Raw genomic sequence first — 15,161 nt, forward strand, 5'->3', positions numbered from 1 at the left:
CGCAGCCCGCCGCCGCCGCTCGCTCCGGCTTCGCGCGCCACAGCGCAGGCGCGGGGGAGGAAAGGGGCGTCGGAGAGTGCGCATGCGCCAGCCTTGACAGGGCGCGGAGCGCGCAAGCGCAACCGCCCACTTCTTTAGAAAAACCCGAAATATCCTCTTTTTGGGGCTTATTTTTCCACTCGCCTGGGGTAATCTGGTGTGTGAGGGTGCCGCCTCCCCTTGAGAACGGCTGCAGTGCCCGTACACCTTCCGAAATTCAGGAAAATCCTAGTTTACCCAGCAGAGTGGGATGCCACACGCATCCTCAGGCCCCCTCCAGCAGCAAGAACCAGGGAACACGCAAGATGGGAAGAGTACCAGCTGCTTCGTGGTGTTTTCCTTGATGTACTTGATCCTTAAAAGGTTGCACTCTTTGCAGCGTTGGAATAAACGCCCGTCTTGCTCTGGGACAGCACTGCTGTGCTGGTTACGCTGTTCTGTGTGTCCCAGCGCTGCCTGGAGCTGGTAACGAAAAACAGAGGTGCCAAGACACTCACCATACTCAACACCTCGTCGAATATATTTCTAGGCAGTTTTTTTTTCCCTTCCCACTGCTTACGCAAGCCTCCTGCCAGCAGCGCACTGGAAAACACAATCGCGGGCATTTATCAGGGCGTTTGCGCGGATCCTGTAACACAAGGTTGGGATTACAGCGAGCTCTCCCAGACATGTCACAGCAACGTGAAATCCCATGCTTGGGCTGACAGGTTAAGGGATCTGGTACTGTAATCACACCAAACCACTAAATTAGACGGTGCTTCTGAAAAATACATCAATAGCTGACACAATTAAACGCAAGGAAGCTTATCCAAGTGCCACTCAATTTTCAGGATACTAAGCTGGGCAACGAATGCAAAGTCTCTTTAAATTAGGCTGCTTTTGGGTATATTCTTCAGAATATTTAAGAATAATTAAGAACCCCTTGAAGGATATTAGAAAAGTCACATAAACAGTATATTGCCCAAGTGGTTGTAACAGGAACAAAACAATATGAAACCTGTAACTTTTTATTTAAAAAAAAAAAATTAACAGCTTCAGAATAGATCAAATGTAATAACTTCTCCAAAAAATACCAAAAGGTACAGTGTAAAGCATCTTCTCATTAAATACAAACTAGCATTTTTTGATGCATTGCATCAGTGTTTGCATCTATGCTGATGCAAAAGAATTTTTTTGTTGCATCCTGGCACATGGAAAATGTATACACTGGAACAGGATGACTGACAACACTTTATCTAAGCAAATTCTAACAGTGGGACATTTCTTCCAAAATAATTTCCTACTAGTAATTAAGAAAAAAACCTTAACACCATTACATTTAGTTTGCTTCTGCTAAGGTATATTTTTAACATTAAAATTCAGGGTTTAAGTACTACATAGCATCGAGGATGCACTCTGACTTTAAAACCGCTGTACAAACAAAACTCTTGTACTGTAAAAGGCTCTTCAACAGTGACGTTCCTGGTAAATGCTAATTAACTTGGAATTTGAGATAAAAATACAAGGGAACCAACTCCGTAAGAAGCCAAATGGAAACTCTTCAAGAAGAACAAAATTAATTAAGCCCACTTCAAATACCATGAACATTTCTGGATGCAGCAAGCCAATCCTTCTTCTACCTGACTGTACATAACTCTCCTTGCTATAGAACAGTGTTAACTTCATCAGTTCCCGGTCTGGAAGCAATTCTGAACAGGTGCCTCATTTTCAGGGATCATATAAAAATCACATTGAGGATGCCCCAGTTGTTACCATCCTGCAGATTCTGATGCATAAAGCTAAGCCTAAAGCGATTTTACATGCTCCTGCTTAATACCTTACATGCGTCGCCAAACTGAGGGCTGTCCTCCAGCATTGCTTCCCAGTTTCAGCCAATTTCAAGACGTCTGACTGCTTCCGATCAGCTTGGCATCTTACCTCTCTTTGGTATACACAAACAAGTGCCTTCAGATTGCTTGCCTCTGGCTATTTGTAAGAGTCAGAGAAAATCTGCTGGGGCAGGGTATGCAAGATGAAAATCCTGACTGCGAGGGTAAGGAATGCTACCATACCACTGACTTTCTTGTAAACTGTTGTATTTATTCCTATGAAATTATTCAAAAATGTGAAGTTATTGCATTAAGTTTGTGGAAAAACGTACAAAAAGAAATAGAAAGGAAAAGTTTAAGAAAAAAATAGGACAGACATACTCCATTTACAGAGGAGGGTGATGAACTCGAGCTATTTGTAATATAAATTACTCTCATACTGCCTGTGGAGTACTCCTCCAATAGGACCTGGACCACTTTTAAGGATAAGAGTAGAATAGTCTCCACCCCAATTACATATTTTGGGTCTCAGCTAACAGCTTTATTTGTCAAAGTGAGGATGCAAAACCTTTAGTTTTCAAGAAAGGAAAAAAAAAAATTGAACTTCAAAAGCACAAAGAAATACAACCAATGCTCCCAAGAAAAATGCCACTACATCACTACCAAAGTATTCATGGACTGAGGCTCTGTGCCAAACTGCAGTCCAAAGTAAAGCTCAGAGGCAGTCCCTAAAAAACCCTAAAATGGGATTTGTAGTGAAACACTTACACAATCTTTACCATAACAGAGGGGTCAAAGAACAGATACTGAGCACTCCTGAACAAAAAAAAAAAAAAAAAAAAAAAAAAAAAAACCAAAACAACTTTTAAAATCCGTGTTTGTGTTTTGGTTGCAAGATGAACCAAAATCAGTGTTTGTCATCAGCTGGGCAACAGAATCTTTTCCAACCAGGTGATGGTGCCACTCCAGTGGATCAGTTTCTCCACTTTCCCCCCCCTAAGGGCATTATGTCTTTTACCATTCAAAGTAAAAGTATTATAGATAGCTCTGCCACCATCTTAGCAAGAAGTCTGGAGAATTTCAGTGATGTATGCTGTATTCTTCTGCCCACTTTTATCTCAGTTTATTAGGTAGGTGGGATCAATGCTCAAGTCCATCTGTCAGGTTAGCCCACTGTTACAAAACGGCTTCCTTTGTTCTGCGACAGCGCAGTTCTTTGTTCCTTCAGGATCCCAAAACGTTCGTTCAACGTCATCCCTGTCTGAAAAATAAAAAGTAATTTAACCATAAACTTAAAAGACATTAGGCTAATTTAATCAAAGCAATGGAGACAAGAATAATTTTTTCCTCATTCTGGATCATCACTCGGTTTCTCAATTGCCTCACTTGGATTATAAGAAAAAAAAAAAAAAAGTTTGATTTGATTTCATCACTTCCTGCACCATTTAAAAATCAGATTTGACTATACATCAAGAGCTAGCGTTTCTCAGAATTCATTACGAAGACATGGTACACAGTGTCAAGATCGAAAGTCTACTCAAAATATTCTAAGTTAAACTGAGGACGGACAGACTGAAAAAGGGAACTTTCACTACACTCATTTCCCCCCCCCCCAGATTCTATGCAACTTCAACAAATGCAACATTTCAACCGTGTTAATGCAGGTTGCTTTCCAGTCCATCCAGTTGAGGTAGCAGATTAAAGCCTAGTCCAAAAGTTCAATTAATTTTACAATATAGTAGTAGACTATTTTTGACATACATGGAACACCCTGACCCCATGTAGTTTTCTACAGCTGGCAGTACAGAGCTGATGACAAGAACAGCATCTAAATCTGTCACCCTGTAACAATTCCTTCAATGACAGCACTAAGATTCCTGCACCAAATCACCTGTCTTCATGAAACTTGTGAAAATTTGCACATCTTTCAAGCCTTTACATCATCACGTTTGATTTTTTTCCTAGATGCATAGCAAAAGTTGCCTTATAAATGCAGGTGTCAGGCTTCCACGCAGGTTACACAACTGACAGAAGCTCATCCCTGAATTACGCACACTTGCTGATTCAAGCACAGCAGCAACACCAGAAGGCTTTTAGAAACATTCAACAATTTAAATCCCATTTAAAGCATGTGGGCATGAAAAACATGAACTAGAGGAACAGGAACAGTGAGATTATTTACTTGTTTGAAGTTACATAGCAAGTTAGTGGAAGAACTGGAAGTGGAAACAAGAAGTAGTCACTAGTTTCCTCTTTCTGTCACTAGTGAGTCTAGGAGGAAAGTGCCTTTCGTCTGTCTTGACACTACATCCACAGTTAAGGAAAGAAACTGAAATTACCTGTTTTCCAACACTATTAATATCAAACTGCAACGGAACCCCTTTAGGAATCTTCTTCTCTTCAGACTGGTCCCTCTTCATCAGAAATGGCGGCACAGGAGTACGAGTTAATCGTAATTTCTGGGAACTGTAAAAGAAGAACATAACGTTACAAAGGAGTGAAAACATGTTTTATGCAACAAAGCCTTTATGCTGATAGAGGTATGAATTTTTCATCAAACCATCTGATCAGGCTGGCTGAATAGCTGGAGGGCACAAATTCAAGAAGGTAAAAGTCACACAGAACCATCAAAGGGTACCATTTGTTATCATAATCAGACAGCGAGTGTCCTGACAGGGAGCAATCTTATCTTTTATCTCTCAATTTGACTGACAAACACATAATTTGCAGTTCATCATTCCCATTAAAAAAAAACTGGTACAGTCTTCCTTACAGATAAAATGCTACTAATGAAAAAAGATACTCAGGAGATTTTTATAATAAAACCCCTCAGGAAACAACAGTACCATCAACTTCCCAAACACAAATACAGCAAAGCTTTCTTTAAGTCTTTAAGCACAACTCTAGCAGTATCTCTATGAATCAGGGAGGAACTATTACTATCACAATCACTCATCAACTACATGCTCATTCATTTTCATTCAGACAAGGGAGGAAAACAGCTGCGCTAAGGTCCGATTTGGAAGAGGCAGACAAGGTGAAAGTCTGCCAGCCCACCACTCATCAACTCCATACACCACATCAAGCTCCTAACTGGGAGATGCTTCAAGAAATCCAGATGCGATGTTACTCAAACACAGCTCAGAAATGCTCGTAAAGGGGACAGATTTAGAAGTCTTCACAAGCAGCTGTGACCTTGAGGTCATCTGAAATATTATCTGCAAGAAGTTGCTAAATGGCTCAGAACAGCAGTTTCAGCTATGTTAAAAAAATTTCAGAACTTTTTCAAAAACTCACATTGGGGTTATGATTGCTCCTGGGTTGTCAATGGATACAGTGAGAATCCCTCCACTTGTGGTAGAAGTTCGCCATCTAGTTTGAAAGCAGAAAAATCACTTACTAAAACATTGCAGAAATTTCAGTCAGAGTATCTTTAAATATGTGTCCAAAACACAGGCTAGTGAAGAATCTACAAGCTTTCAGAAAACAGGCCAGCAGGATGACCACGTGCAGTCAATCTACAAGAAGCCTGGCCCTTGGTCCTTGTATCTTTTATATTAGCTAAACCTATTCAGGCGAGCACCAGATCACGTGCTGGCAAGGTGTAGCAGAACTACAGCACTGACTGAAATGTTCCCTTTTTAAAATCATCCAGTTTCCTTGACACAGATCGGGCCAAAACAGTCCCCAGAGCAAATCCAAGAGGTGACAGGCTGCAGTTCCATGGTATACGCTGCTCACTCAGCCTGCTGTGTTACCAACAAACTAGTTGCAAAGAGACTAGCAGGTACAGAATGATACAGGAAAAATACATGAGTGAGAGCTGAGCTTCTCCCACCTTGTGACCTTGCCTTGCTTATTTCCAAACTCCTTCATCGGCTTATATGTATATTAAATAAAATAGAAATTACATCAAGAGCTCAGGAGAACATTTACATTTGAATTTTTCTTCCAGTCTAGGCAATATTCACGAGTGGTAAGATTAGTCTGATCCTCTGAAGCTACCACCTTCCCCCTCATTTCTGCAAGCGCCTCATGCAAATAAATTCCTCCTGGTTAAATCAGAAGATAATTTAGGAAATAACTGATAGCGACAGGATCACTGTCACTCAGTTAATATGCCTCCAGGGGAAAAAAATCCCGTTCAATTATCACAGCCAGGAAGCTAGAACTAAAACAAGAATCATACAAGTAACCAAACTGAAGTTTTCCAAATGAAATACTTACTGACGAGTTCTCTTTACTGTCTGATTATCAAGATCATCTGTTGACTGCACTTGGGCCTGCACCTGAAAACATCAACACAGACACTGGATTTGAACACACCATTGTAGCAGACGGAAATACAGCAATTCAAGAACAGAAGTTTAAAGCTGTTAGTACACTCTGCACAAACAGGGTTGTACCTTCAGAGGGACTTAAAGATAACTATCTTATCACTGCTGTAAGACATTGCAAAGGAATTACTTTAAGAACAAAAAATTATTTAAACAAAATTGTCAATGACAGTAACTTAAACAATAAGGAGATGGAAACATTTTTGAGGACTATGCCAGCAAACTTATACTTTAACAAGATACTCCAAAATGTTACCAGACCAACAAGAAAAACCTGGCTAGTTTCTAACCTGATCAATGTCAACATACGTAATATCCCATATGCCATTAAGTCTCACTCCTGTTTTAAATTCCTCCTGATCCTGTCTGTAACTCTGCAATCCATGTGGATGGAAGATGGGAGCTACTTACAGTCACAAGGATGGCAGATGTAGAATGAGGGCACAAATGAAAAGCAAGAACACCACTATCATTCACTGAACACTCTTTATTCTCTTGTTCTTACTCAAAATAACCAAAAAAATCCTTAAGTAAAATAATAACATAGATAACTAAATAACCTCAAAATACTGAAAAAAAACAAAACCAAAAACCATAATCAGATTCTAAAACATGTTTCTGGTCTATCCCAAAGGCAACTTTTGAAAGCTGCACAGTGCTTTCTAACATTTACTTTTAAAAGGAAAAATTAATACCTTGCAACTATCCTCTGACAAGTTCCATGCCCCTCTAAAACAGTTCAGCTACACTGGAACAGGAAGCAAGACTCAATGGGCTACAGTAACTGAAGAGGAGAAGCACATTTCCCTAGAAGAACCCGTGCCTATTTCCCAGTCCACCTCATGTTTCTACTCAGACATGATATTTGAAGTTGATTCATTAATACCAGTGTTATAGGTTAGCTCAGAACCTGGGGCACAATTTCATTGTTGTTTTCAGTAATTTTTATTACCTTCAGGCCCCTTCTAAACAGGAAAGTTGCTTGACGAGTATCTTTCTGCTGATTTAGTTTGTTTCCAATTCTGGCAAAAGTGGATGGCACGTTATTCCTGTAATATTGATTAAAATACAGTTAGCAAAGGGTCCACAGATAACATCTTAGGGAGACCACTATGAAAGTCGGGAAACTGCCAATACATCCCTAAGGACATCTGCAATGATGCCTCTTTGAGGCTGAACATTTCAGCTCCAATAAGCTTCTCATCTACTACGAACAAAATAGAGTAGTCATAAATGGAGAAATCACTTCTGTTACATAGAAGCTTAGCACTCTTACATCACAAGACAGTGTGATTTCTGATTCTGCTTTTTACTTTGCTCAGTATCCATCAGCACTTTAAGCATTTCTGATCAGAAGAAAAAAAAGGAGAAGTCTGTGATAAGTATAAAGAAAGTTTGTTTACAGTTTCCACAACAGTGTCACTTAGTGAAAACTTTCATCCTGGAGACCAGTTAAGATGCAGTTCCTAAGAGACATGTTAATTCCAGCACGAACAAAACTTGCAATAGCTTCCACGAAACTAAAGATGGCACCAGCTTCCACAAAGGCATTTTATTTAGAAAGTTCACTAAACCAGAACTGTCACTTCAAAGCTACCAAAATCCACGCTGGCCATTTCCATATAGGCTGCCTATGACTTAAGTGAAGGCAAGATACCAGCTGCTCACAGAGGTACCTCCAGAGTGCTCTACACAGTAATAAGTATCTGGCTTTCTATCAAGACCACGTTTGTCCCATGTTTGGCCTCCAGATTTGCAGAACTTCACACACAAGATAGTCTTGACTGTATTACTACTGCCAGGACCTAGTGACTTCTCATGGACTCAGTGCTGTCAAACACATACTATGGAAGGTTGTCAAGAAGAGTTTGGAAAGCAGACTCGGGATTTTACCTTCTATTTAGCAGGGCAGGCCGCCTGATGGCTGGAGCTTGTTTTCTCTGCATTTCAGATTGTCTCTGAAGGTTCGATTTCTTTTTCAAAACTGGGTAATTCCTCTGTGTATTCTTAAAAAACAATAAACATATATAGCATATATGTACATTGTATACACACAAACACTTTTCCTTCAGTTTCCATTTACCACCTGCATGCAGAGTACTGGCTTTGCCTACCTTTCAGTCTAGTATAATTTGAAAATATCTTCTACACTTTTCTATATTCCCCTCATTACCAGACAAAAAAAAAGCAGTTACTTTTTGATTACTGTATCTCTGTAAATTGACAAATACACAAGTTCCACACATCTTTAAAATGACTCTTCTCCACAAATCTAAAAGCAATCCCCGTCGTACAATACTGCATGAAATGGAGCAGGCAACAATGAACGCACTGGAGTGCAGAAGAGGGAGCCTACTGAAGGAGTTAAGTATTTTGCAAAAACTTCAATTTTTCTAACAGGCAGATGCTTAACACCTCCATGTTGGCTGAATCATTGGTTTGTAACAAAGCAATGCAAAGATAAGAAATCTTAATAAGGGAGCTTTTCCTGTAAAAATACAGTAACTACCTCCATACTTGCATAGAACATACTCCCGTACTTCAATTTTCATGACTTCCAACCCAATTAAGCGTTAAAGAAAACTTTCACACCTAGTCATTAACTACCCCCCTCAAAACAAACAAGAACTCAGCTGACACATCCCCAATTTAATAAAAGGTTGTGCCAGAGGTCTCCATTTTATATTTCAGAAGCACTGTTCTGAAGCCATTGCGTTTCGTTCTTTTAATTTGTCCTTACATGAACACTAGAAGTGCATTAATTACCTTCTCGCTAAGTGGCTGTCTATTCAGAGGACTAATTCCTTTGCGTGAACCCACTGCCTTCTTGGCTGCCAAGCCAGTTATAACGCCGTAAGAACGCTTCTTCCCTGCTATCTTCTTCCTGCGTCCCAAACGATTTTTGCCATAACCTGCAACAAGTATCAAGAATTCGACAATTCGTATTGAAAGAAAAAGCTTATGGGTTTAAGATGCTACGCAGGCAATGCACACTTCAAGCCTTAGAGCAGAAGCTATCACTACACTTGAAGACAATTCCGTCATTCAGTTATTTCAGCAGACCTGGCCCAAGCCCTAGCACAACAATAATCAGTTTCTCATAGAGACCACAGTTTTGCTCTAGTTCGTTGTATTAATTTCTGTTGAAAATTTATTATTTGACATGTCTACAGGGACAACTTAAGGGTCATTCTGGCATAGAAAAAACACCAAAATACTCTGAAATGGAACTTCATCAAGTGCTGAATAATACAAAAGCAAACCAAAGCACACCAGCTCTCCGCCCATTCAGCAAACTTTAAATTAAGAGTTTAATTTAAAGAAAAGCAAAAAGTAACTTCAAAGCTTATTTATTTAGATCAGTGCTTCCCAAGACATGACTAAAGAAAAAAGAACTTAGCAATTGGCCCACAAAATAGTATTAAACAGCATATAAATTACATCACATTTGAAGTGTTTTCAATTAGAAGTCTGCATGGCAGTCTGGATGAAATTGAGAATTGAAAGCAGCCTTTGAATATAAAGGGCTCGTAAGTCTGAGGTCTGTAGTATAAACATCTCAAACCTCCAGTTACAAGGGTTTGGTTAACCCTGTCTGGAGCCATTTAGCTTTATGCTATGAATACAGACCATGTTTTATCCTCAAGTATCATCCCCCTTAGAACCTCAGACTGCAAGATAAATTTAAGACTAAGGAGCCAGCTCTACCCCAACTGACACATCTCGCTTCGACATATCCATACCATCGATAATAAATCTGTGCTTCTTCATGAGAAAGGAGCCATCACATGAGGTTAAGCCACTGATCAGAAGCCAGCCCAGATAAATTTGCCATGGAGAAACTGCTGTGTAACCACATTTTGTGGATGGTTAGCAAATGCTCTTCTTTTCAAACAGAAAAGCTGAGAGACAAGGCTACTTATGCTGAAAGGTACCTCATAAGCTCTCTGGACCAATCTCTGCTCAAATAAATTACAACCTCAAAGTTAGCTCTGGCTGCCCAGGCTTTTGTGCAGTTGCATTCTGTGTATCACCAAGGACAACCTTTATTTTAATGAACAATGTTCTCCCTCTTTCTCCCTCCAAAAGCTGAAGAGTCCCAGCTCAAGTTCCTTGCTTCCTTCCAGAGAGTTTGGCAGCCACTTCTAAAACCACAAGGAATTGAATGCTGTTGATCATTTGTGGTTTCTGTAGCTGTCCACAAACTAACAGAGGATTTGCTACTTACCAGAATAACTTCAATGGCAACGGAGCAGCAATAAATCTACTGGTCATACGGTACTAATAACTAAAATGCTCAGAAGAACTATTTAATGATACCTTCTGCTCAAAACCCAACATAAATGAGGTTTGCTTTCAGTGGGAGAAAACGTGGAGGTGTATAGGAGGGAGCAGCAAAAGCTATTCACAATGTTTCAACACGTCATGAATCTGGCAATTTTGCAAAAAATGCTTGCTTTTTCCTAGAACAAGGGCAGGCAAAGAAGGAAGGTTCCAAGAGAGAAAAGTAACTGCCAAGATGGTTGTATTTAGAGCTTTATATTTGTAGCTCAAGTTGCTCCTAAAATTCTTAATTCTAATACTTCTTTTGTACCCTTTGGATCATAAACAACTGTGTTTGACAACCACTGTCATGAATAGAAAGCCTACATGTTTGATAATCTACAACTTAAACTCACTCTTTTAACTACACAAACATTCTTACACTTTGGGCTGAGTGATGTAAAATATTTTCCTGCACTGTCACCAATTTACTAAAGACGCACAAATTAAGGAACACTGCTCTGTTGGCCTGTATAAAAAGCAAAACTCCTCTGAGCCCTGAGCAACATGACAGTGCACTGATCCCCAAAGACATCTGTGTCTAAGATGCTAAAAAGGGAACTTTCACTTTTTACAAAGTTTAGACAAGTTTCAGAGCTACTGCTACACCAAATACTAAGCAACAACAAAGATAAAATGGGGATCACTGTGAGTACACCAGACAGATGTGTATTTGCTTTAAATGAATGCTACTAAACAAGAATGTTGCACGTATTAACTTAACTACTTAATTAGCTTGGATTAAGGTGGTAAGCTTTCTGATTAGCCAGTATTTTTCCATATTTTGATAATCCAGTGCTAAAAAGGTATTTTTCAAAATTAAACAAAAGCAAAATGAGTCTATATTTCAAGCAGGTACTGGCCATGTACTGGACCAAAACCCAGGAATCATTCTAGAATATTACTCCTGCTTATCAAAAAAACCTCTGTCAGTTACTCAGGGAATCTACAGGAAAGCTGTTACTGTGCACTTTTCCTCTCTTCACTCCCTGCCTATATGATTTTTTTCCCCCATTTTTGTATTCCACTGTAAAAACATTGGTTTAAGAAGGCTGACACGGTACTTCCTTTGCATCCCAAAGTCTCAGCAAGAAAAGCCAACTCACTATCAATTTATGTATCCCAGAGGCAGCATTACAGTCTGCAGTAACAGTTGTTTTCAGGAGGCCTACTAGGAGAATTCTGCCTAGCAAATATAAATACGCTGGCTCTTTTGCACACAACTCAGAGCTCTGGCAAGGTCTCCACATTTCCTAATATACAGGCTTTGGCATACGCACGCTTTCTATCCATCTCTGTGAAGAGACAAAAATCTCAACACCCTTTCCAAAATTAAAATAAATTTTAAAAATCATAAAGCAAGCCAATCCTTCCTCAAGTCAAAAAGAGTTCCTCAAGCACCTAAGCTCCTCTTTGGTCAAACACGTCAATGTTGTTCTCACACTGAACCAAAACCAATCTCAAATAGCTCACAAAGAACTGAATTATAACCAAAACCATATATGACACCATTTGAAAGACACCTGATTTGACTGTGTCAATCCATAAATTTTCACTAGGTTACACTTCAGCTAAAAAAAAATAAAAATTGTGCAATGCACGTTATGTCTGGCACACACACCTTTCTGTTGTTGGATTCCCCACTTAGAGCCTGGTGTCCTGAACTGGCGAGTTTGATTCTGCTGAAGCCCTCTTTTCATTTTGGGGGAATACTGTTTCCTCTCTTCTTTCTTGTTCAGTTTAATTATATCATCTGTAAGCAACAAATAAAAAATAAAGATTTGCCACATTGCAGACATATTCTAGTTCTGAAGAAGAACCCTAGCAGGTTGGAGCAATGGGAAACAAACCAATATAATCTTGCAAAACCAGCATATACAAGGTAAGGTTCCAGAAACATCTCTAAAAAACATCCAGTCCCTGTTAGTCTTACAGCACTTCCTTTATAATACAATACCCTAGCCAAAAAGAAACAGTTGCATACACCCAGAGCATCCAAGAGACTTGAAAGATCATGGCATGAAATTTTAAATGGAGTGACTACAACAGTTTTTGTATACCATTGAAGAGATGGTAATCCCATCTCACTTAACAGACTTTACACATTCCAGACAAAACATCAATTCAAGCCTTGGTTCTTTCATCCAAAGTTATTTTAGAAAAATCACACAGAGAGAACTCAGCCTATCAGTTATATACATATGTTCACTGAGGTTGAGATGATGGGGAAAAAAGCAAGCAAGACTTCTCTCCCCAGGTATCTGAAATCCAAAGCAATCATCTCTTGTCCAGGGAAACAATGTTCAACAAATTGATCGGTTTAAGAATATGTGTACGATAATAAATTGATGAAAAGTGAACGGCAGGTCTGTCAAGTGCAAACCACACCACACCAGTTTCATTTCCTTCACTGATCAGGCAGCTGGCTCAGCAGATAAGAGCAAAGCAACAGACGCGGCATGCTTTTATTTGACTGTCAGCTTTGTTTACCAAAACACCATAAAGCAAAGTGTCAAATTATGTTTATTGCATCTAGATCATGAGAGCACAACTGATGTAAATATTGTGTTTCTACAGGGATCTACCACAAACACGTAATGTCCTTTTTTGTGTCAGGGAGAGATGGGAACAGGGTTACTGTGTTTAACAGAGTTCAAATGGACTTGGATGGGGTAGAACAGAGAAAACAGCATAAAAAAAATCATCAAAATACGGTTATCCAACATTTTATATCCTTCTGAAGTAAAGCTAAGAGAAAAATCAGCTTACTTTGCCACAAAATTGATTGAATATTCAGAAAAAATCTTTTAGGACAAGGAATTATTGATACAGGTCACTCAGGGTTTGATTTCTTTACCAAAGGGATCATCCCTGCAGCAAGGATTCCCAAACTTGCCTTTTTATATGACAAAGGAAACCAAAGTCACTTCAAAAATTGTATATAGGTCCAAAATAGCAGAAACTATCACTGCCAACAGCAGTACTCAACCAGGAGCACTATTTGAATTTAGCACCACTAATAAAGTAATGTTCAACAAAAACTAAAACTTCCAAAAGTGTTAGAGCAGAATGTGTAATCCTGTGTAATGGCTGCTTCCATTCAGAGAGCACGGATCCATGCTTCACAGTTCATCTGCTCCATCTTAAATCCCATTTTTTGCAAGTTAACTGTTGCTGCACGCAGGGTTACAAGTTTTTAAACAGAAGTTAACTTTCAGCTGTTCTCTAATTTGGGGAAATGAAGGATACCTGGGACACTACACATTTGTTAGCCGAGACACACTGAAGCATCCCTTATCTTGCCGGAGACTGGCGATCAAAACTACACCTAGAACAGCAGAATAATCTAGGAACATTATGTGTAACTCATCTGAAGCAAAGTTTGATAACACACCAGCAACAAAAATAAGTTTAATCTTTATCACTACATGAGAAAATACTCAACGTTAAGATCTAGATCCTAAGATTTCCTAGATTAATGTTGTGTCAATTTTTTTGATATCATGACAGATGTGGGACAGCATCTTATCTTTCCTTATGCCAGACCATATAGCTTGGACCTGGAGACAACAGCCATGGATGCCACTGTTCTCATGACAGGGCACCCTTGCAAGGAAACAAGGGACACACCCACTCACAACTCATTGAAGCTTCTTAAACAAAACGTCACCATGACACCACAACAGTCCTTCGCAATCTGCTATTAGTCAATGTCCAGGATGTAGTAGTGGCTAACTGAAAGGCTAATGTGGCTGAGTAAGAATCACTAGAATACATGAAAATAGAACTAGCCACTCAGAATCAATAACTCTGTTAATCTCGGTAACCTTGGAAACAAAGATTCAGTGTACTACGCTATAAGTAAAAATAGATTTATATGAATGCTGTAATGCTACTCCCTGTACAGATGAGCTCTAAACATCATTTCACAAGTTATCTCCATTGCCAAAACACAGAACTCCAGACAGGTACAATGGTACAAATCCTCTTATTTTAAGGTGGCCTGCAAAGGCCAAGTCTACCATTAACATTCTAATTCACATCGTGATTTCATTTTTTTGAAGCAAGTCTCCTGTTAGTACCCATCCACCATGCTCCTGCAGTGTCATGGAGCAGTTCTTGAGTATAGAAACTCGATTTTTTTAGATAAAACTAATCTGGAAGGTGCACTCCAGGAATGCACCAAATGTGTCCCCAGCTGTTAAGGGGACTCAGCACCCAGGACCAGAACTACTCTGAGATACTGCTTTGAAATGTGTATAGCATGGGCATCTGGTTCTCAGATACGCTCGAGAGATGCAGATCTGTAGTAAGGCCGTACAACGTCCTAAGAGGGAGGACAGGGGAGAAGGGAACAAGAAACTATGTGTTAGAGACAACATGACACTTGATCTGACTGGTGAAGTGCCGCAGAGGAGTGACAAAGGAGACTTGCCATTACCAGCTTCCAAACCTGGAAAGGAAAACAAGGCAAGGCCGGCTGAGCAGCCCCCTAACCACTCCCTCCTGCAATTGCGAGCCCTGGGACGCTCCCCCACGGCCACCCAGCGAGGGGCCTGGGCACTGCGGCCTGACCGGTGCCAGACCCTGGCAGCGCCCCGGTGGAACAAAGGGAGCCCACTCCCCTGAACCCGGCTCCTCCCTAGCCAGGGAC

General features: G+C 39.9%; 1 protein-coding gene across 1 annotated transcript; it reads right to left on the reverse strand.

Annotated features, from left to right (window-relative positions):
• Window positions 1-2,613: 2,613 nt before the first annotated feature.
• On the reverse strand, window positions 2,614-12,260 carry FYTTD1 (forty-two-three domain containing 1; the record flags this gene model as incomplete). The annotated part of the gene is made up of 9 exons (XM_010085863.1): window positions 2,614-2,663; window positions 2,711-3,108; window positions 4,187-4,313; window positions 5,145-5,219; window positions 6,075-6,136; window positions 7,137-7,233; window positions 8,078-8,190; window positions 8,951-9,096; window positions 12,129-12,260. Coding segments are annotated over 8 exons (848 nt in total), but the record flags the coding sequence as incomplete, so codon positions are not given.
• Window positions 12,261-15,161: the final 2,901 nt, after the last annotated feature.

This window comes from Pterocles gutturalis, unplaced genomic scaffold (assembly GCF_000699245.1).
Source record: "Pterocles gutturalis isolate BGI_N339 unplaced genomic scaffold, ASM69924v1 scaffold29155, whole genome shotgun sequence".
NCBI classification, from domain to species: Eukaryota; Metazoa; Chordata; class Aves; order Pterocliformes; family Pteroclidae; genus Pterocles; species Pterocles gutturalis.